Genomic DNA, 20,984 nt, shown 5'->3' on the forward strand with positions numbered 1-20,984 from the left:
TGATTGCTAGTGAAACGTTAACCCTAAAAGACACACAAGGAAAGCTAATACACTTCGGAAAACAAAGGAGGCTTTAATTTCCTGGAGTGTAGCCTCTTTTCTATCACCCCATTCATGTAACTGAAACTTATAGTGCCTTCCATCATAATTCAACTGAGTTTCAGGATTCACAGATCCCGTCGATAAGCTCTTTAATAATGTGCCTAACTTTCAATGAAAACAGGATACCTGCTATTTGCTTTGAATAATATTTTTCTAGAATGATTTAGAAAATGTCTCATTACTGAAATCACATGAATGTCATAACTAATTGTTCCTTTTAATTTCACCGCATTGTCAGTATCCAACTTATAGTTTCTGAAAATATAATTCTATAGATATCTTATAATAATAAAAATAATAATAATAATATATAACAACAAAATTTATCTATCTGCCTCATTTTTACCTGGTTATTTTGTCTCAGTATTTATATTTCACCATGCAAGCCAATTGTACTAAATTTGCTTTACCCAAATTGCTTATAGGAATTTCATAAAAAAACGATAATCTCTTCAAAACTTATGAATTAGTCTTTATAATTTAAATTTGCAATCAATGAAATTTATGCTGACTTCTAAAATTTGTTTTGCAAAGTACATTAAAATACTAAATTAATTCTGAAATACTTAATTGATGTATTCTCAACCAATAATTGTAACTTTATTTGAGAAAAAATAAGAAAAGAGGGAATATCTATGTTCTATTGTCTTAGGTATACTATTTAATTTCTAAAAATAACGAACAGAGGGGATAAAGACAGAAACAAAAATCCTCAATCAAGTTAAATCATTTCTTATTTTAGAACAAACTCACTCCCTATCCCTTCTGTCGAGTATTTTCAAATGGTCTTGAAAATTTTGGGTTTAGATTTGGATGACTTTGGCCATAAAATTCAGGGCTGATTTTGAAAGGCTTCATCAGTTTCTCCAGCATTAGAACCATGAACTTTCATGGATAAAAGAAACCTAAAGATTATCTGGGTCAATAATCCCCTAAAAGCCTGAATCTCCTTTCAGCAGCTATGCCAAGCGTTCCCAGTCATTGTTTGTACACATCCATTTCACCTTTGGGTACGCCATAGCTATTTCCAGAATGCTCTTCATTAACTGAGCTGAAGTCTCTTTCCTTCTGTCTTCCATGTATTCGCTCTCATTTTTATTCCCTGGAGCCATACAAAATGGCATCCCTCCAACAGTGTGTTGAACTTAAACCGACAGGTAGAAGCCATGCCCAACTTCATTTTCATCTTTGTCAGGGTTGAATGTTTTCACTGAAAACTGCCACTAGGCTGTTCCTGCAGAAGTAGTAGAAGCCTTTACCCTTTCGTAATTAAAAATTCCGAAAGAGCAGAGGATCCCATATTCCATTGGAACAATTATTTCAGAAGTACATAGGACAATTCATAATATTAGTCACCATGATAGTTTTTTGAGGTGTCACTTTGGCAAGGCTTGTCCCCAAGTATTATTAACAGTAATCTAGATGTTGGTGTAACAATATTTAGTAGATATGATTAAAGTCCATAATCAGTTATCTAAAAATGAGGAAAACTATCCTAGATGATCTGGGTGGGTCTAATTTGCTCAGTTATAAGGCCTGAAGAGTAGAGCTGAAGCTTCTCCGATAAAGAACAGTCACAACTTCATAGCAGTTGTGGCTCATGCCTGAGAGTTCTGGTCTACCCTCCTTGAAGGCTTGTCCTACAGATTCTGGACTTGCTTAGTGAGCCAATTCCTTACAACAAAGCTCTTAACATCTATATCTATATCTATATCTATATCTATATCTATATCTATATGTGTATGTATATTGATATCTATATCTATATAATCTATCTACATCTACATGTATGTGTATATGTATATGTATATGTATATGTATATGTATATGTATATGTATATGTATATCTATATCTATATCTATATCTATATCTATATCCATATCTATCTCCTACTGGTTTTGCTTCCCTGTTGAACCCGGACAGAAACACTGCTAACTTGGACAAAAAGGGACAGAGAAAAGACAAAATGAAAGGGGATGGTTGGACCCCAACATTCTGCAGGCAAGAAACAAGCTGATCAAAGGAATGAGCTAAAAACATAGGCTATAGGTTATAGGGTGGAAGCTGAGAACCCAAAGAGTAGAACCCAGATTGGACTTCGAATCTGGTGGAACAGAGGTTGTTCCTAGCCCTTGAAACCAAGTGGACTTAGAAATTTGGATATGAATCCTTTTTCCCTTTAATTTCCCCTTTTTTTTGAAAAGGAATATCTATAACCATTACCCTGTGAGTGCTCAACCAGTGTATTTTGGGAGCAGACAACTTGTTTCTCGAGTTCCACAGGTTTGGCATTAAAGAGGAGCTGTGCTTCCGGATGGATTATACCCAGAGGTTCACTCCTCTTCCCTCATTTAGATGACCGGGATGCTGAGATTTGGGGCTTTTGAACTGATAAAATTTAGATGAGATTGTGGCCTTTGAATTGACACTATAATGGGTTGAGACTTTGGGGATGTCAGGATAGAGTTCATGTATTTTGCATGTGGAATAGATGTGAATCTTTGAGGGGCAGCAGATGTGATAGGCAGAATAATGGTTCCCAAAGATGTCCATGTTCTAATCCCCAGAACCTGTGAATATGTTAGTTTATATGCAAAGAAAAATTAAGATAGTAGGTGGATTAAGGGTTGCTAACCTTAAGACAGAAAGAATATCCTAAATTATCCACATGGGCCTAATATAATCATAAAGGTCTTTAATGTGGGCATGGAAGGCAGAAAAGTCAGTATCAGAGTGATGCAGCATGAGAAAAGACCTGACCGGCCATTGCTAGCTTTGAAGATGGAAGGAGTCCACGAACCAAGGAATGCTAGAAGCCTCTAGAAGCTGGAAGATGCAAGAAAACAGATTCTTGCCTAGGACCTCCAGAAAGACATGCAGCCCTGCAACATCTTGATTTTAGCCTACTGAGACCATTTTGAACTTGTGATCTCCAGAACTATAATAACTTTGTGGGGTTTTTTTAAGCCACTAAATTTATGGTAATTTCCTACAGCAGCAATCAGAAACTAGCACAAGCAAGGAAAGAGGCTATGTTCAGTGACATGGACACAACACTGCACCAAAGGTCTAGATTACTCCTACCAGTGGCAAAGGAAAATATCCTATTAAGTTGCTAATTATGATAGAAAACTTACGCGAATATGAAGCTCTTCGTTGATGGATTCTTTTTTATTGGTCTTTTTAACATCCAGGTACCTGACCAGTGGCCCAATTGTAATTCCCTAGATCACAAATGGCAAAATAAACAATATTATTGTAGTGAAGATTCTCATTAAAGAGAGCAAATCTATTAGCAAAACTATTAGAGCTTCTAATGTTCATATCTTTGTTTTGTACTACCTGGTACTAGATAAATGCTCTACTGTTTACTTTAATTCTTATTTAATTAGTTCTGATTTAATTTTTTTCAATGAAGCAATGAAAAAAAGCAATGAAAATGGACATTGCTTTAAAACAGGAATTTAGTGCCATCCCTTAAAATAACTTCTCGCTAGTTTACTCCAGAGATATCTCCACCTAAAACAAAAACTTGTACTATCTAGTACTAATTGGAATCTTGTTTTCAGCAAAACACAGTAGAATGACTATCATTTGCCCGTTACCCGGGAATATTTTGATTAATATGTTTTATTGATTAAAAAGAAACATATTTTAGAGGTTAAAAGATGAACAAACATGATCTAGAAATATTTAAGAATTTAGCTGGAGTAATTGAGCACATGGTGAAAAATTAGAGTGTCCCTTTTTTGGGACACTATACTATTACTATACTAATTTAATGCATAATCCTGAAAGAACCTACTTATTTCAAATATGAAAGAAGTCTACCAACCTGAATAAATACAGTAAAATATATAACTACAAGAGTAGCAGTGACAAACATTTTCTTCCTAGGAAAAAGAGACAGAGGCAGCAAAAATGCAAGTGAAAAACTTCCAGCTCCTCGGACACCACTGTAGAAAATTATGCACTGGTCCTTGATGGAGAAGGGGAAAGTCCGAAACTGGTTACTGACATAGAAGAGAGCAAATACGCCTAGAAAGGGAGAAATATATATTAGAGCAGAAGGTTATGAATACGTAGATATTCAGTACTAGGGAACCCAAGTTTTGCGCGTGCGCCCACAAAACAAGGCAACCTAATTCCATCATACCCATGACTGTCCATCCCAAACAGAATATCTTACAAAAGTTTTCACTTTTTGAGTAGTTGTGAACAATAGTGCTTCAGATTGTTACTTTCCTACCTTGTGTGTGTGTGTGTGTGTGTGTGTGTGTGTGTGTGTTTAACGAAATAAAATCTTGATACTTTCTCATATAAGAAATATGATATATTTTCTAATCTATACTCATAGCTTTTGTTCTGCCTTTCAAAACTAGGTAAAGCAAGGGTATTGCTTTGGGGACAGAAACATTTTTATCATCTCGTGTTCTCAATGAGTAACCAAAGGAGGTGTATAATTTTAAACATAAGAGGACTCTCTTAGTGATTGTGGTCTCTTCCGGGGTAAGCAAAACTTTTGTGGTTGGTTTGGTTCTTCCTGAGGTTCAGTGCAAACAAGAAAGTTGGCAAGGGCTTAAAGGGGGGTTCTTACTGTCATTAAGTGGAAGGTGGAGGATGGCAGAGCTTGTTTAAAACACAGAGGTGTTTTCTACCACACTGACTTTCCATCCCCTTGTGGCCACATGTCCTAGCTTACCACCAACACAGTGCTTCCTGGTGGGAAAGGTCCCTTCACTAAAGCTCTGGCTAAAGAGGAGGTTTTACTGTGGAACAAAGCTCTCGGTATCCTCCCATGACTTCTAATCACACATGCCTCACAGCAAGCAAAACTTTTTGAATTTTTTTAAAAAATTCATTTATTATTTGAGAGAGAGAATGAGCAGGGGAAGGGCTAGGGCAGGGGCGAAGGGGAGAGAGAGAGAATCCCAAGCAGCCTCCTTGCTGTCAGCATGGAGCCCAACAGGGGCTCAATCTCACGAACCCTGAGATCATGACCAGAGCCGAAATCAAGAGTCAGACGCTTAAGTGACTGAGCCACCCAGGTGCCCCACAGCAAGCAACCTGTGATACCCAGCACATGGACAGTGTGAGAGACAGTAGAATTTAACATCTTTCACTGTGTTTTGTTTGTCCGGGCTCCTCCACAGACTTACTAGTCATGTGACCTTGGCTAAGGTTCTTATCTTTTGATGTGCTGAGTCTCTTTATCTGCTCAATGGAGGTAATGGTAGTATTCCTCTCAGAAGATAGATGGAAGATTTAGATAAATTTACTATCTATAAACCATAGAAAACAGGGACTTACAATGTTATAAGCCTTCCTGAGTGTGAACTACTATTAGCCACAAGGAGTCAGGCTGGGATGCTGGGAGGGGGAACTAGGTTCTGACAGCTGGCTTTGTCCCTCACTATGTCATGGCCAAGTCAGCCATTCTCTCGATGACTCTTCCACCAGCTAGAACATGAAGGAATTGGGTTGGATTGTCACCAAAGGCCAACAATATTGAGGTATCCATAATATTAACACTCTCTCAGATGGTTTATATTCCTGTAGGCTGGGCTGAAGCTTGGTGGTGTTACTTCTCTTGACATTAGAGAGTATTAGAGTATTAGAACTGAAGGGAACTCAAGAAATTTGTTCATGCCTACCATTTTGTGGCTGAGGAGGAAGATTTGGAGCAGTTAAGTCCATCCAAGGTCAAATAGCTAGTTAGTAACAGTGCCATGATTTGATTTGAAATTATAAGTTTACCTAATTACATAACATAGTTTTCTTAATTCTTTCTCCCCTGGCACCCTAACAGGCATATATATTCAGAGTAAGTTTTATGACTATTTTAATATTTCTGCATTCTTGTTATTCTTTCCTAGATTCTAAAACCCACTTGGGATTAATTTAAAATTGATATGTCCAAGGTAAGTTCTCAGTCATTTCCCATAATTTATCTTTCATTATAATTGGTTTGAAAATGTTAGTCAAAGTCAATTAAGAAAATGCTTCAAATCCTGGTCAAAATCATTTTAAAATCAAACTGCTTCTAATCAAAAGGCAGCACATATAATGTGGTCCCGTACTTAATGTTCTTGCTAGCCCCAGAAACATGAATGTTCAAGGTAAATAAGTAGCCTTTGGTCAAGATATCTCATTTTGGGGGGTACCTGGGTGGCTCAGTTGGTTAAGCATCTCATTTTGGCTCAGGTCATTATCTCACGGGTGGTGAGTTCGAGCCCCACATCACGCTCCACACTGACAGCACAGAGACTGCTTGGGATTCTCTCCCTCCCCCTTTTTCTCTGCCTCTCCCCACTCATGCTTTCTTTCTCTCTCAAAATAAATAAATAAACTTAAAAAAAAGATATCTCATTTTTTAAAATTAGGCATATTTCATAGGGGTGATGCCAGTTACATGATAGAGTTGCCTTCATTAGTTAAAGTAAGCACTTTTAAAAATAAAGATTTACTTTCTGATCCTTGCGTTTTTCTACATCAAACACAACCTTCAACCAAAACCACGTGTATTATTTAGAGGAATGTTTCCTAACAGTACCTGCCTTCCATAAAATATACTTAGTGAGATCTCACTTTTCCTGTAATAAAAGTGTAAATGCTCACAGTCTATAATCTATATCTGATTGAAGGTGCAAGAGGGGAAAATTGACAAAGCGGTGAAGAGCAAGGGAGAAATTCTTTGAGTTATATTTAAACGTGTAGATGCGAAAGTTCTCTCCTCAAATAAGCAAGAAAAACAAACTCCTTGCTCCAGCCTTGCTGCAGTGCACAACCTTATCAGCCACTAATTGCTCTAAACTGATTGAGGGAGCAAACATACACCATTCCAGGTCCCTACAAGGTGCCTATACTCCCTTAACCAGTAAAACCAGTTCGCTTCACCTCACTCCTTAGGCCATTACACTGCATAAAGGAAGAAGAGAAATAAACAAAAAGCAGCAGGCAGGAGCCCCTTGGGGGCCCTACTGCCTCTTACTAATGGCTCTCCAGATCTGGCAGAAGACCAGGGTGAAACAGATGAAGGCCCAGTTCCATTCGTGGTTCTTTCCAACGGTGGATACGCCCATGAAGATGAAGATCAGGGTCTCGCTGACGCTGCTCAGCATCTTCATGAAATACTTGATGGTCGTGTAGGACGTCTGAGACACGTTTTCCTCTACATACTTCTTCATTGTTACCGCGCAGGCCGTGATCCTGCAGAAGGAGCAGAGTCTTAGGAGGAGCCACAAAATTTTGCCCCTCCACGAATAACTCCCTATTGGTAATGCCACAGATACACTCTTCCCGTTTTTACCCAGAGAAAGCATCTTCTCCATTCCCCTTTCTGGGTGCATTTTCCCCATGGGGTTTTCTTTCTTACTCTTCTCCCTCCCCAAGGGGCTTGCGCCAGTGGAGGGTGTTGGGGAAGGTGGGCGTGGCACAACTTCCTCACAAGAACACGGCATCAACCATGCACCAACCCGAAGCAGAACTGTTTCTGGTATAAGAAATGATCCAGCGAGGCTTTCGTTTCCTCCACCTGAGCAACGTTTCTTACAAGAATTTAATGAGAAATTTTTCATTTAAAATGTTTTTGTTCTAGAGCCACTAAGAAGTCCAGGGTGGGTGGCAGTTGGGGGCGGGAGAGGAGATACAACTTTGCCTTGTCTAAGTAGTAGGTGGGACAATAGTGAATCTAGATTTTACACTATTATATTTAATTAAAATAGATATTTCTATACAATAAAATTAAATATTTCTGCCTGAGTAGCTGGGTATGAGGATAATGCCATAGAGAAAACAACATGACCAGATATGGTGAGCCAAGTTAAGAAGCCTCATTCCGAGATCTATGGAAGGATAAACATTTACAAATATTTTCATTAGGAAAAAGAAATCTGGACTTCTGGTCTTATCCCATCTACCTAGTTTCATTCCACACTGATAAGTCCTGGAGCTGTGGTGTGATTTAAGGGAAATAGCAGAAGGCAGAGCTCAGGAATGACAGTCCTTCATGGCATGCTTCCCTCTACCCTTTAAAATAATGAATTTTTCAAGAAAAAAAAAAAGAACTATTGAAATAAGACTTTAACCTTGAACTTCTAGTTCTTCCCTGGATCAGCTCTTCTGAGCCTTTGAAATTGACCTTATAATTGCCATGCTCTGCTATGCTAAGGTAATTCAGGAAAAGAGCAAGTACAAATGCTCAGAGAACATATTTGTTTGGCAAAGGACCTGAATCCGATTGTACAAAAGCTAAAAAAGCCTGAATCCAGCAATACCTTTAAGGATTGGTGCCCAAAGCCCTGCCTTTTCAGATGCAAGTGCACACAATGTGGTCCTAAATTCTCTTTTATTGCTGTGAGAGTTGGTCCTTGGTTTATACTCACGCCAGGATGCCAGAGAGGTAGAGTGTCTCGGCGGCTAAGTAAGACAGGTAGCTGAACATGAAGACGATGAGTGGTTCGATTGCAGAGATATTCTGAGTGAAACGTGTGATAAACGCAGAAATGAACCCAAAAATGACGCCAAAAAAGACGCCCCCAACCCCCACAATAACGAATCGGGCACATCCAGCCAAAATGTCGACGGGCTCAATGTCTTCAAATTTATGCATCTTTGTGAAGGCAATTAATATATTGTATAAGACCTAGGCAAAAAGAAAATTAAAGAAAAGAAACAAATTAGAAATGAGAAATACTTGACACAGATTCTTAACTTCATGTCTACTTAAATAACACATAGCAATGAGTTACACAGCCATGAATATCAACAGGGCTAATATCTAACTTTTAAATGTATTCCAAATAATTTAAATGTATTCGGTGACACTGGATAATTGTCTAACACAGCTTTCAATCACTGAACACCCACTCTGTGCCAGTCTCTTCGCTCAACCTCTGTGTCAGTTACCAGTTTATTCCCTCCCCGCTCCGAGGGCACCTTTCTATACGGGCTCTGTTACAAACAATGGAATTCCTTCAGCAAAATTTCTTTCTCCTTTCAAGAGAGCACCATGTCACAGGTTTCTCAGTAGAGGGCGCTGAAGGGACCCTGCGGGAGGTAGGAGCTTCCAGCAACTTCCGGTGGGAGGGGCAAGAGTCCAGTCATGTGACTGGGAGGACTTCCTGTGGGTCCTGTGGGGGCCAAAGGGCATGGAAGCGGTTCCTCTGTCATCTTACACCGCTGGCTGAAGACAATCTGGCTTGGCCCTCTTGCGGCATGGCTGTGGTCACAGGTTCGTGTGAGCAGCCCTCTGTAAACCCTCTCCTGGACCCCTGTCCACACAGCCTGCTCCTCTGACCTCCCTGTGCCCCGGCCTGAGCCCAGCTTGCACTGCATGCCGTGCGCCACCCACTGCTGATGCCTGCTCCCTGCCTGCCCTCCTGATGGTGACTTGTTGTTTGCCCAGCAGCTCCATACCACCTCCTCTGGCGAAACCAGCCAGCTTCTCTGCTGCCCAGTGGCCCATCCACACCTTCCCCGGTGAGAACTGAACCCCTTCCGAGTCTGTCCTTCTTTAGGGGAGCCATCCCTCAGTCCTAGCATGCCAGGGAGCATCCCCTTATATCTTACAGCTATTCCTTTATTAGCGTTAACATGTTGATATTAAAATCTCTGTTTAACCTACTGTGTGGTTTCTATTTCTCAGTCAGGCCTCACCTGCTACACTTTCCGTACATGGCGTCTCACTGAATCCTCCAAAGGACTTGAGCCCCCATGTGATACACGCTTCCAATTTGCCTGTTAGGTCTCTACTCACGTCAACACTTATTTGAAATTACAGTGATCTAGGGATCACTAATTCATGTACTTGACAGCCCAGAAGTTAGACTGAGCTTCTGAAAAGAGGCAGCTGCCACACAGTTAATGAGACACACAGAACAGGTAAAGTAAGATCTCTGCAGAAAACGAAGGCCTTTGAGACTATCAGGCCCTGAAGAGTCCTGATAAACCATAGCACCTACCTATACTAGAAAAAAAAAAAAAAAAAAAAAAAAAAAAAAAAAAAAAAAAATATATATATATATATATATATATATATATATATATATATATATATATATCAGAGCAGGAGCAGAAGCTATAACTCAAGGAAACAGGGTCAGTGATTATATTCTGTGTGCAGAATCACAGGAGTGGGCAGTCCCTCAGGCTATATCCCATTCATTTCCCCAGCTCACACTCTGTTCTTGCCTGACTTCTGGAATGATCCCCCACTCTGCAAATTGCAAGACTTGCCCAAGCCTGTGCCTTCCGCTTCACTCTGACCTGTCCATCCCCCCAGTTGGTCTTGGTCTGTCCTTACTGAAACACTCAGTGTCCTTCAAGGTTCCCCGACAGCTTTTGTATTCTGGCTTTGGCTTCACCCACAGGGCTTACCAGAACTCCTGGCTGCTTTGTGTACACGCTGACCCCCTGCCCGTGGTCTTCAATCTGCCGTTCCTTCCCCAGCCCTTTTCCCAGTCCCGGCCCTTCCAGGTCTGCTTTGCCCCCCACCCCAGTGACATCACTTTTATGATAAAAGATTGTTGTTATCTGACAGAGATGGGCAATGAAGAAGCCTAGGCTGGCTTCTTGTTAGGTTCACAATCATAAACCATCAAGGTATATTTAAAGCAAAGCCCCATTTCATCTTATTTGCATTTTTTTCTTCTAAGGAGTGCCTCACATTTGTTTGAGTGAGGTCATTCTCCTGTAGCAGAAACAGAACGAGCGGCTGGACTATAATGAGTATCTCTGTCCATGGGCACCCTAGGGTCACCATGTAAACTGTTAATACATTTCGTTGTCCATTTCTGTGTGGAGATAAAACATCTTATCCAGATTTACTTGATGGTATATGTCAATTATATCTCAATAAAGTTGGAAGGAGAAAGAAAAAAAAATGGGATCGACAAACAGGTTTTTTTTAATTTTTTTTTTTTTAACGTTTATTTATTTTTGAGAGAGAGAGAGACAGAGCATGAACAGGGGAGGGGCAGAGAGAGAGGGAGACACAGAAGCTGAAACAGGCTCCAGGCTTTGAGCTGTCAGCCCAGAGCCTGACGCGGGGCTCAAACTCACCGACCGTGAGCTCATGACCTGAGCTGAAGTCGGATGCTTAACCGACCACGCCACCCAGGCACCCCGACAAACAGGTTTTAAATTTCGGTTGATATATCTGAAAACTTTTGCAGCAGAATTGTTTAAAAATGTGTGGCCTGTGGGGCACCTGGGTAGCTCAGTCGGTTAAGCATCCGACTCAGTTTTTGGCTCAGGTCATGATTTCACGGTTCGTGGGTTTCGGCCCTGAGTCGGGCTCTGCAATGGCAGCACAGAGCCTGCTTGGGATTCTCTCTCTCTCCCTCTTTCTCTGCCCCTCCCCTGTTTGCATACATGCTCTCTCTTTCAAAATGGTGTAGACACTATTCTTCTCTGGAGTCCAGTTGTTAACAAGTAATTTCTTCTACTTTTATACTTAAGTCTATTTCTTGAGATAAGAGGTAGGAGTTGGGGCAGGAGCCAGTGACACCTGGGGGAGGGTGGGTCCTTATGCCCATATCATGTCCTTTCCTGGCAGTGTATAAAATGTACCATTGTACTACATCTCTGAATGATGAATTGGTGTTCTTTATCTAAGAAGAGTTTAATTATTCCATTCTTTCAAGTTTTACATATTTAGCTGATTACTGCTATAACTATGGGCATTCCACAGAACACCACACAACTTGCTTATGCTGTGACCAGTACTTAAATACTGTTCTCTGGATGCTGCCCATCCCCCCTTCCAGGTCCCCTCTCCTGGCAAAAAAAAACCACACACAGGGTGCACCTCATTGGGCCAAGCATGGAGAGATTCCTTCCTACAATGATACCTCAGATCTTGCTCCCTGCCTACTTCTCTTGGAAAACCATTCCATTCTTCCTTAACTTGGTTTGGATCCTTGGGTGCCAAATATAGCTGTTCACTGGGAAAATGCTCTTGTCTGGCCCTCCTTTTTCCCTACAGAATCTCTGGACTTGAATTTCCTTTCTGAACCACAGACTGTATATTACCTTCTTTAAGATAAAAGGGTTTTGCTACAAGATATTGCAGGAGTGGTGACTTTTCACATTTAGTCTTTGTATACTAAGTTATGAAGAAGGAGAGTTAAACAGAAAAAAATCAATTCAAAAGATAATAAACGGAAAAAACCCACAAGTAGTTCTCTGTTTTTTCTGGAAATTTGTGAGTTGAAAGCTGAAAGTCATTTGTTGTTTTGGGGTTTTCCTAATAATGGGTCTTAAAATATGATGGTACTTCTGTGTATAAGGAATTCTCATGCACTCTGCCATTTTACAGCCTCCAATTTTGTTCCATTTAATCTTCCCTTAAAGATCCTTTTGGACCTTTTTTTTTTTTTTTTTTTTTTTTGACTCTTTTATACTGCCCTGATGTTACGGAAATGACAATGGGTTGTGTGGTTTCCTGTTCCTGCATGGCCCTCACAGCTGTGAGCACTTACCTTTAAATAGAAATTTCAGCCTCGACATCCTCTAGCCCTGGGAACAATAATACCTTTAATAAAGAGAATTTCAAGAAGAAAACAATATTATCCAGTACAGAATGGCTTTTGGCTTTGGAATGTGAGTTGGCAGAGAGGACAGTCCTCAAAGTAGCTCTGTCATCACTAATCCTCACATAGGGTGCTAGATATAGCACTAGTGCACTTTGTTGAATGGGGACAAGGGACACGAGGAGGGTGTGCAGTGTCCCCTCTGCTCACAGGTTCACAGGCACCTTCCCTTCCCAGTACAGCTTTGACACATCCCCCCGAGTAAGAGTTTCCTAGAGTGGCTGCACCAAAATACCACAAGCTTGGATGGCTTCCGTCAACAGAAACTTATTCTGTTGAATAAGATTAAGTGCCCCGGAGGCCAGAAGTCTGCCGTCAAGGTGTTGACAGGGCCACACTCCTTGTCAAGCCTCTAGGAGAGGATATGTCTTTGCTTCTTCTTGGTTTCTGGTGGGTTGTTGGCAAGCCTCGGTGTTCCTTGACTTGTGGACACACCATTCCAGTCTCTGCCATTGTCTACCTATGGCCTTCCCTTCTCCACGCCTTCACATTATCTTCTTACAAGGAGACTAGTCACTGGACTTAGGGCCTCCCTTAGCCCAGTGTAGCTCATCTTTACTAATTGTATCTGCAAAGAACTATTTCCAGATAAGATCCCATCTTGGGATTCTGGGTGGAACATGAATTTTGGGGGGGCACTATTCAATCCAGTACAGCTTCTATAAGCAAAATGACCTTCCAATGAAATTAACTTGTATTATGGACTAGCAGATTTTCATTGTAAATCTCTCAGGGCACAACTTCATTTTGAATTTCATGAAGTCCTAATCTGTGGCCTGTCTTCTCTTGATCCACTCTATTTCTTTAGAGAGCTTAGGGCACACGTTTTCAGGGTCTGGATTAGTTCCTGCCTTTTAATGTAATTAGTGGCCAGTAACCTACAAGCTTGCTTAGATATTGGAGTGTGGGCAGAAGATTATAAATAGGCTTGCTTCCTCTCCCAAAGAGATGCTTCTAGTGTATCATCTGCTAGAAGAGAAGAAGATGGGGAAGGTGAAAGAGAAGAAGCAAAAAGCTTGGTGCAAATTGGCTCAAGCGAGGACAAACATACCCACCACGAGCCCTGTACATCTCTGCAATTAGGAAAGGAATTTCCTTAAAAAGAGAGAGGGAGAGTCTTGCTCAAATTTCAAACCAGATTTGCTTAAGAATACGCATGCTGCTGGGGCACCTGGGTAGTGCAGTCAGTTAAGCATCTGACTCTTGATCTCAGCTCAGGTCATGATCTCGATGTTTGTTAGTTCGAGCCTCACATCAGGCTCTGCACTGATGGTGCAGAGCCTACTTGGGGTTCTGTCTCTCTTTCTCTCTGCCCCTCCCCCACTTGTGCATGTGCACTTTCCCTCTCTCTGTCTCAAAATAAATAAATAAACTTAAAAAAAAAAGAATATGCATGCTGATGTGCAGAAATTTTAGAAAATATAAAAGTTCAGAGGAAAATCCCCACAAACCCAGTCCTTCCTAGAGAAAGCCACTCTAAATATTACATATAGATATTATAGTGTATATGTAAATATATTTATAAATACATATGTAAATGTGTAACATTATATAAACACACATGTATATATCCTTTCTAATCCTGCTTGTCTGTCTGCCTGTCTATCTATCTATCTATCATCTGTCTATCCATCCAACCATCTGTCCATCCATCCATCCATCCAACCATCGTCTATCTATCTGCCTGGCATCTACCATCTACTTCTCTATTTTGGGCAGTCAGGACCCCTCAGGTGTCGGACTTCAGGGAATGAAACTGAGCAGCCAGCCACTGTACCTTGATTTCCCCTGCTGCCCTTAGCCAAGGACCTGGAGTGGCAGGGCACTGTGGCAGACCTAATCTTGGAAGGTGCAGGATTCCTCTGATGGGTGTTCTTAGCCCTGAAGACTCCCGCTGGGCTTGATAAACTCTCTCAGAAATACAGTCAGACATTCCCACCCAGTTTCCTGGGGTCATTCTGCACGGTGGTCTGAGGTTCCCTGTCTCTCCGAGCTCCATCCCCATCTTCTCTTACGGGAGTTTCCCCTATTAATCTTTTGTGCATCTAATGCCCTTTGAATGTCCGGTACGTGGCTGACCTGGACAATATCTAGTGATCTGTTTGTGTAACCACCATGTTTTTACCAAACAGTTATAACATTGGTCTCTTTTATTTAAGCAAAGGGAAGCCAGGTTCTAAGAAAAATCCTGGCTGAGTGAAAGAAAATTGTAACTTAAGTTCTCAAAATGCATGCGAAAGAAGCTTAGTGGTTGTATCCCAACTCAGTGAGTTTATTTAGTCCAGCTTTACCTTCTGTTTGACCTTGGAGCAACCCACGTGCAGGTCCTAGAAGCCCTGCATGTCGCACTTTGGAGATGTGCTCACATCCCAAGAAGTGGAGCCAAGATGAGGAACCAGACATTCCACAAGGCCCCAAAAAGGCAGGTTTGAATGAGTGTTAGTGGGACTTGGGAGTTGATTTGACTCTCAAATCCAGAGGAAACACGGGGGATATGATTAAGACTCAAAGATTTGCATGTTGTTGCCACAAACAAAACTCCTCTGCATAGCTCTCCAGGTTATAAGTAGCTACCCAGTCTGTTGCAAGGGTCTGGGAAAGTCAGTTGGGCCAGCCCTGTCTCTGGACACCAGTATGCCCTGCCAGAAAGATGCCATGGTAGTTTCAGAAGCTAAAGTAGTACATATAATTTAAGAAGACTACATTTACAGACACAATCCATATGACTACATGAAAAACAATTCTTATCTTTCAAATTACACGGCTCTGGATGTCATTACAGTCGTAAAAGATTTTCTTTGGACTCATTTCAATCACAGTCGTGTGTGTATTTTTCACATGTTGGAGAGGAAATCTCGGCCAATGCTAAATCTCAAACATGCTCGTGGCATTCATGGAAACAAGATTAGATTTACCCTCTTCACTCAGGGTGGAGGTGCAATATTGTGATATAACAGGAAAAATATATATATATATATATACACATATATGTACATGTGTGTATATATATATATATATATATACACATATATGTACATGTGTGTATATATATATATATATATATATATATATATATGTATATATGTTTTTGTCCCCAGTACTTGGTACAGAATTCCTAAAAAATCTTGTCATTTTCTGAGTGAGCCGAACATCCTTTGTTTTTCATAATGGACCATTTTCAATGACAGCTGAGTTTATGCTAATGAAGTAACTCTTGCCTGGGTCCCAGATAGGTTCTGGAGGTGGACTGGTTGCCAGAAGAACCAAGCAAGTGTTTAGAAGGCTGTACCTTTCATCCCCACCCCATGACTTACAGGGAGAGGAGAGGGGTTAGTGATTGAGTTCAATAACCAAAGGCCAGTGATTTAATCAACCACGCCTATGTAACGGAACCTCCGGAAAACCCTAAACACCCAGGGTGAGAAAGCGTCCAGGTGGGTCCTGGGAGGGTGGCATGCCTGGAGAGGACATGGAAGCCCTGCACCCCTCCCCCCATGCTTTGCTCTCTGTCTCTCTTCCATTTGGCTCTCCCTGAGTTACATCCCTTATAATGAACTGGTAACCAAACAAACTGCTTTCTTGAGTTCTGTGAGCTATTCTAGCAAATTACCAAACCTGAGGAGAGGGTTGTGGGAACCCCAATTTTACAGCCAGTCAGTCAGAAGTATGGGTGGCCCAGACTTGCAATTGATGTCTGTAATGGGGACAGACATCAATTAGGGGACCATTGTATGGGACTGAGCCCTTAACCTGTAGGGTCTGTGTTAATTCAGAATTAGTGTCAGAATTGAATTAAATTGTAGAAAACCAGGTTGGTGTCTGGAGAGTTGGATAATTGCCTGGAAGAGGGAAATGCACCCATACATTTGGTGTCAGAAACGATGTTGTAAAACGAAACAGAGAAGGTGGCTCAGGAAATGGTTTTCCTATGTTGCCTTTAAGGAGCTCACCAAACCTCCCAAGGTCATAATTATGACGACCCTTTAACAAAATACCACTGCGTAAGTTTGCAAAACCCTTTCAACACACAAAATAATGGCTAAAAGCACGAGCCCACCAACCAAGTCTTAGCAGAGATGGAGAACTATTTTCAAATGTGCTGATGTTTTTTTTTTTTTCTTTGTCAGATTTAATGAGGAGTAATTTATGTATGGTAAGTTTCATCTAAAATGAATATATTCTGACCATTGCATATACCTATAAAATCACCACCGTGGTCAAGAAATGGAAACAATTCCACCAACCCAGAGAGGTTCTTTATTACTCTTTTGAAGTCCTTCCTTCCCTCTATCCCTGACCCCAAGAAACCACTGATATACTATTGCCACTATAGATTAATTTGTATTTGATATAAATTGAATAACAAAGTATGGTCTCTTATGTGACTGGCTTCTTTAGCTCAGCAAAATGTTTTGGGGAGTTACCCATATTGTTATAGGTTTCAGGGGCTCATTCCTTTTTAGTACTGAGAAGTATTCCATTAGATGGTTACAGTACATTTTGCTCTTCCATTCACCTGTTGAAGGACATTTGTTCCCCGCTTCTCCCACCACCCAGTTCCTACTATTGGAATATATATTGCTGCTATGAACCTTTACCTACAAGTCTTTTGTGTAGACTTATGTTTCCATTTCTCTTGGATATATACCTAAGAGTCAAATGACTAAGGAGTGTGGTACATACAAGTTACAATTTTAAGAAACTGCTTAGTCCATACAGTCTGCTGTAATAGAATATCATAATCTGGGTGGCTTATAAACAACAGAAGTTTTTTTTCTCACAGTTCTGGAGAAATTGGTGAGTCGAAGATCAATGCCCTGGTGTCTTGTAAGAGCTCATTTCCTGGTTCTTACACAGCTTTTCCTCCCTGTGTCCTCACATGGCAGAAAGGACAAGTTAGCTCTCTGGTGTCTCTTTTATAAAGGGCATTAACCCCATTCATGAGGACTCCACACTCATGACCTTATCACTTTCCAAAGGTCCCACTTTCTAATACTATCAAATTGGGAATTAGATTTCAACATATGAATTTGGGGGAGGGGCATGAACATTCAGTCTAGAGCTACTGCCAAACTGTCTTTCAAAGTCATTGGATCATTTTCCATTCCCACCAGAAATGTATGAGATTTCCAGCTGTTCCATATCCTTGTCAACACTTGATATTGTCAATCTTTATAATTCTAGAGACTCTAATGGGTGTGTAGTAGCATTTCATTGTGATTTTAATTTGCATTTTCTTGAGTATGAAAGATGTTGAACAAATTATGTACTTTTTGATTTCTTATATTTTACACTTTATGATATCTTTTCAAATCTTTTACCATCTTTGAGTTACTTATATTCTTATTATTAAGTTATAAAATTATTTATCTTGGATGTAAGTCTTTTCTGAGATATATGTATAGTGAACACTGACTCCTATTCTGTGGCTTACGTTTTTGTTTACTGAACTGTGTATTTTGAGTAGCAAAATTTTTTTTTGATAAAATCCAATTTATTATCTTTTTACTTCTGTTGCTTGTGTTTTTTTCTGCCTTTGTCTACTCCAAGATCATGAAGATTTTTTTTCTTCCATGACATTTATAATTGCAAATTCTACTTTTAGTCTACGATACAGTTTGTGCTAATTTTTGAATTTGGTTTGAGGTACAGGGTAATTCTCATATTTTTCTACATGGATGCCCATAGTATCGGCACAATGTCTTTCTTTCTCATTGGTTCTTTTGCCAAAAATTAATTGATCATATACGTGCAAGTCTATTTCTGGACTCTCTATTTCCCCCATGATGTCATATCTATTGTTTGATCAATATTTTGATTTTATTGCTTTATTATTATTGTGGAATTATAGTAAACTTCAAATAAATCTTTTGTCTTTGTTCTTCTTTTTAAAAATTGTTTCGTGCATTTAATATCATTTGAACTTGCAGTCAGATTTTAAGATCAGCTTGTCAATTTCTACAAAAAAAATTCTGGGATTTTGATTGGATTTTATTGAATTTACAGGTCAATTAAGAGAAAGCTGTCCTCTCTAATAATATTGAATATTCCATTAACAAATATGATATTATTTATGTCTTCTAAATCATGTCAGCAATGTTCTATAATATTCAGTGAAAAGTTCTTGTCTTGCACATCTTTGTTGAATTTGCTTCTATGAATTTTCATTTTGACAGTACTTATAAGTGGAATTTTGAAATATCCTTTTGCTGCTAGTATTTAAAGTCATTTGCCACTACTGTATTAAAGTGCTGTTGATTTTTGTACATTAGCCCTATGTCCTGTGACCTTGCTAAATTTACCTATTAATTCTAGTAGTTGCTTTCATCTTGAGGATTTCCTACATAAGTCAGCATGTCTGCCACAAATAAAGAAATAACAGTATTCCACAAATACTGCTTCCTTAGTGATCTTGTATTAATGCTTTTTTATTTCTTGCTTAATAAATAGAAGTGTTGAGAGTGAATACCCTTAAGTATGAGGTTAACTCTGGTTTTTCATAAATATGCTTTGTCAGATCGAAGAAGTTACTTACTCTTTCTATCTTGCTAGGAGTTTCTTATCATAAATGGGTGCTGAATTTTTGTCCAGTGGTTTTCTTCATCTAATGATACAGTCATTAATCCTGTTTACAGCATGGATTACATTGATAGATTTTTTTTCCAATGTTAAACTTGCATTTTCTGGTCTGGTACATTTGGTCGTCTGGATTTACTATTCTTGTTATAATATTGCTGAATTTGATTTGCTAATTTTTTCCTTAAGTATTTTTGGACTATATTCATAATGGATATTGGTGTGTAGTTTCTTTGCATTATCTTTGCCTCATTTTGGTATTAAGGTGGAATTGACCTTGCAATGTGAGTTAGAAAGTGATCACTCCTTGTGATATCTATTTTAGCTGATATTAACATGGCCACACCAGCATTCTTATGCTTACTATTTGCCTGGTGCATCTTTTTCATTCATCTACTTTCAACTTATTTGCATCTTTATAATTATGTTGTGTTTCTTATAAATAGAATACATTTGAATCTTGTTTTATAATCAATTCTGGTAATCTCAGTTTTTCACTGGAGCATTGGTCCATTAATATTTAATGTAATTATTGTGACGAGAGGAAAAACTCTCTAAAAGCCTGATATACAAGGTAAACCATTTTAGATTTCTTTCTAATTGGTGTAAGTATGACTATACATAAGCTTTGTTCAAACCAAAAGCCTGATTTATGGCTGGCCATACATGTACTATACACTGGCTTTGTGAATGAGCAGCCTAAAAGAAAACCATCTTGTCTTGAGATATCTGTCAATGTTCTTACTCCCTGCATTCCTTTATGATAAAAAGTGTGATTCTCACTTATATGTTAATCTGTAATCTTTTGAGCTTTTACAAGATGTAAAAAAGTACATAACCCTGTAAAAATGGTTCATTCTCCAGAGTACTTTCTTCCCTGTGAAGAGCGCGTTTCCTGGGCAGCTGTCCTAACTTGGGCTTCAATAAAATTCTTTCTTTTAGAGATTCTAAAAGATTCAGTCAATTTGCATCCACCATTGTTATGATTAGATTTAAATCAACCACTTTATTACTTATTCTCTCTTTCCTTCCTCTGTTTTTCCCCTTTCCTGCATTCATTTTATTTGAATATTTTCTAGAATTCTATTTTAACGTTATTCTCATCCATACTTCTTTGCATTATGTTTACTGCTCTACAATATAAAGTTCTCACTCTTTTACATGATGCTTTGCATTAACATTATACCACTTCACATAAAATACAGAAATCTTATAACCACGTAGGTCCATTAAGTGTACCAACTTTTAATCATCCTTGAGAACGAAAGTGAGAAAGCTATTTGTTTCCACAATAAATCTCTGGATTCCTCTGATACTGACAGTTGAGGCCTTAATGATCAGTTATTGCATATTTTGTGGCTATGAACCCTCCTGGACATTAGAGCCATACTCCCGACCATGCTTATGGCTCCTTGTAAGGGTAACTTCTATGCCATTGCATCTGAAGAAGAGGTAGCTTCATGTGACTTTCAGCATGAGACTTCCCATTCAAGAACAGGAGTAGACAGACCCCAGAGAAGCCCATTTATAGATGGGGACTGCCAGTGAAACCCTCTCCTAGTTTGGAGCTACAGCAACTGCATTTTCTGAGATGTACAGGGAGACTTGACTAGGTGTTGATGAATAGATACCATGAGACTAATTAAGAGATGATAAAGGGCCACAAAGAAGTATGGGCTATGAGGGCCAGAAACTGAATAATGAACACTAAG

General features: G+C 39.6%; 1 protein-coding gene across 1 annotated transcript in view; it reads right to left on the reverse strand.

Moving 5' to 3' along the window:
• The window catches only part of SLC9A4 (solute carrier family 9 member A4), a 66,545-nt gene that overhangs the window by 24,460 nt on the left and 21,101 nt on the right, over positions 1-20,984 (reverse strand). The window contains exons 3-6 of the mRNA XM_042930201.1: positions 8,488-8,747; positions 7,095-7,312; positions 3,939-4,141; positions 3,241-3,327 (exon numbers count right to left, since the gene is read on the reverse strand). Of these exons, the coding sequence (XP_042786135.1) occupies positions 3,241-3,327; positions 3,939-4,141; positions 7,095-7,312; positions 8,488-8,747 (768 nt within the window). The remainder of the gene's footprint in view (positions 1-3,240; positions 3,328-3,938; positions 4,142-7,094; positions 7,313-8,487; positions 8,748-20,984) is intronic.

Source organism: Panthera leo, chromosome A3, assembly GCF_018350215.1.
Source record: "Panthera leo isolate Ple1 chromosome A3, P.leo_Ple1_pat1.1, whole genome shotgun sequence".
NCBI lineage: Eukaryota > Metazoa > Chordata > Mammalia > Carnivora > Felidae > Panthera > Panthera leo.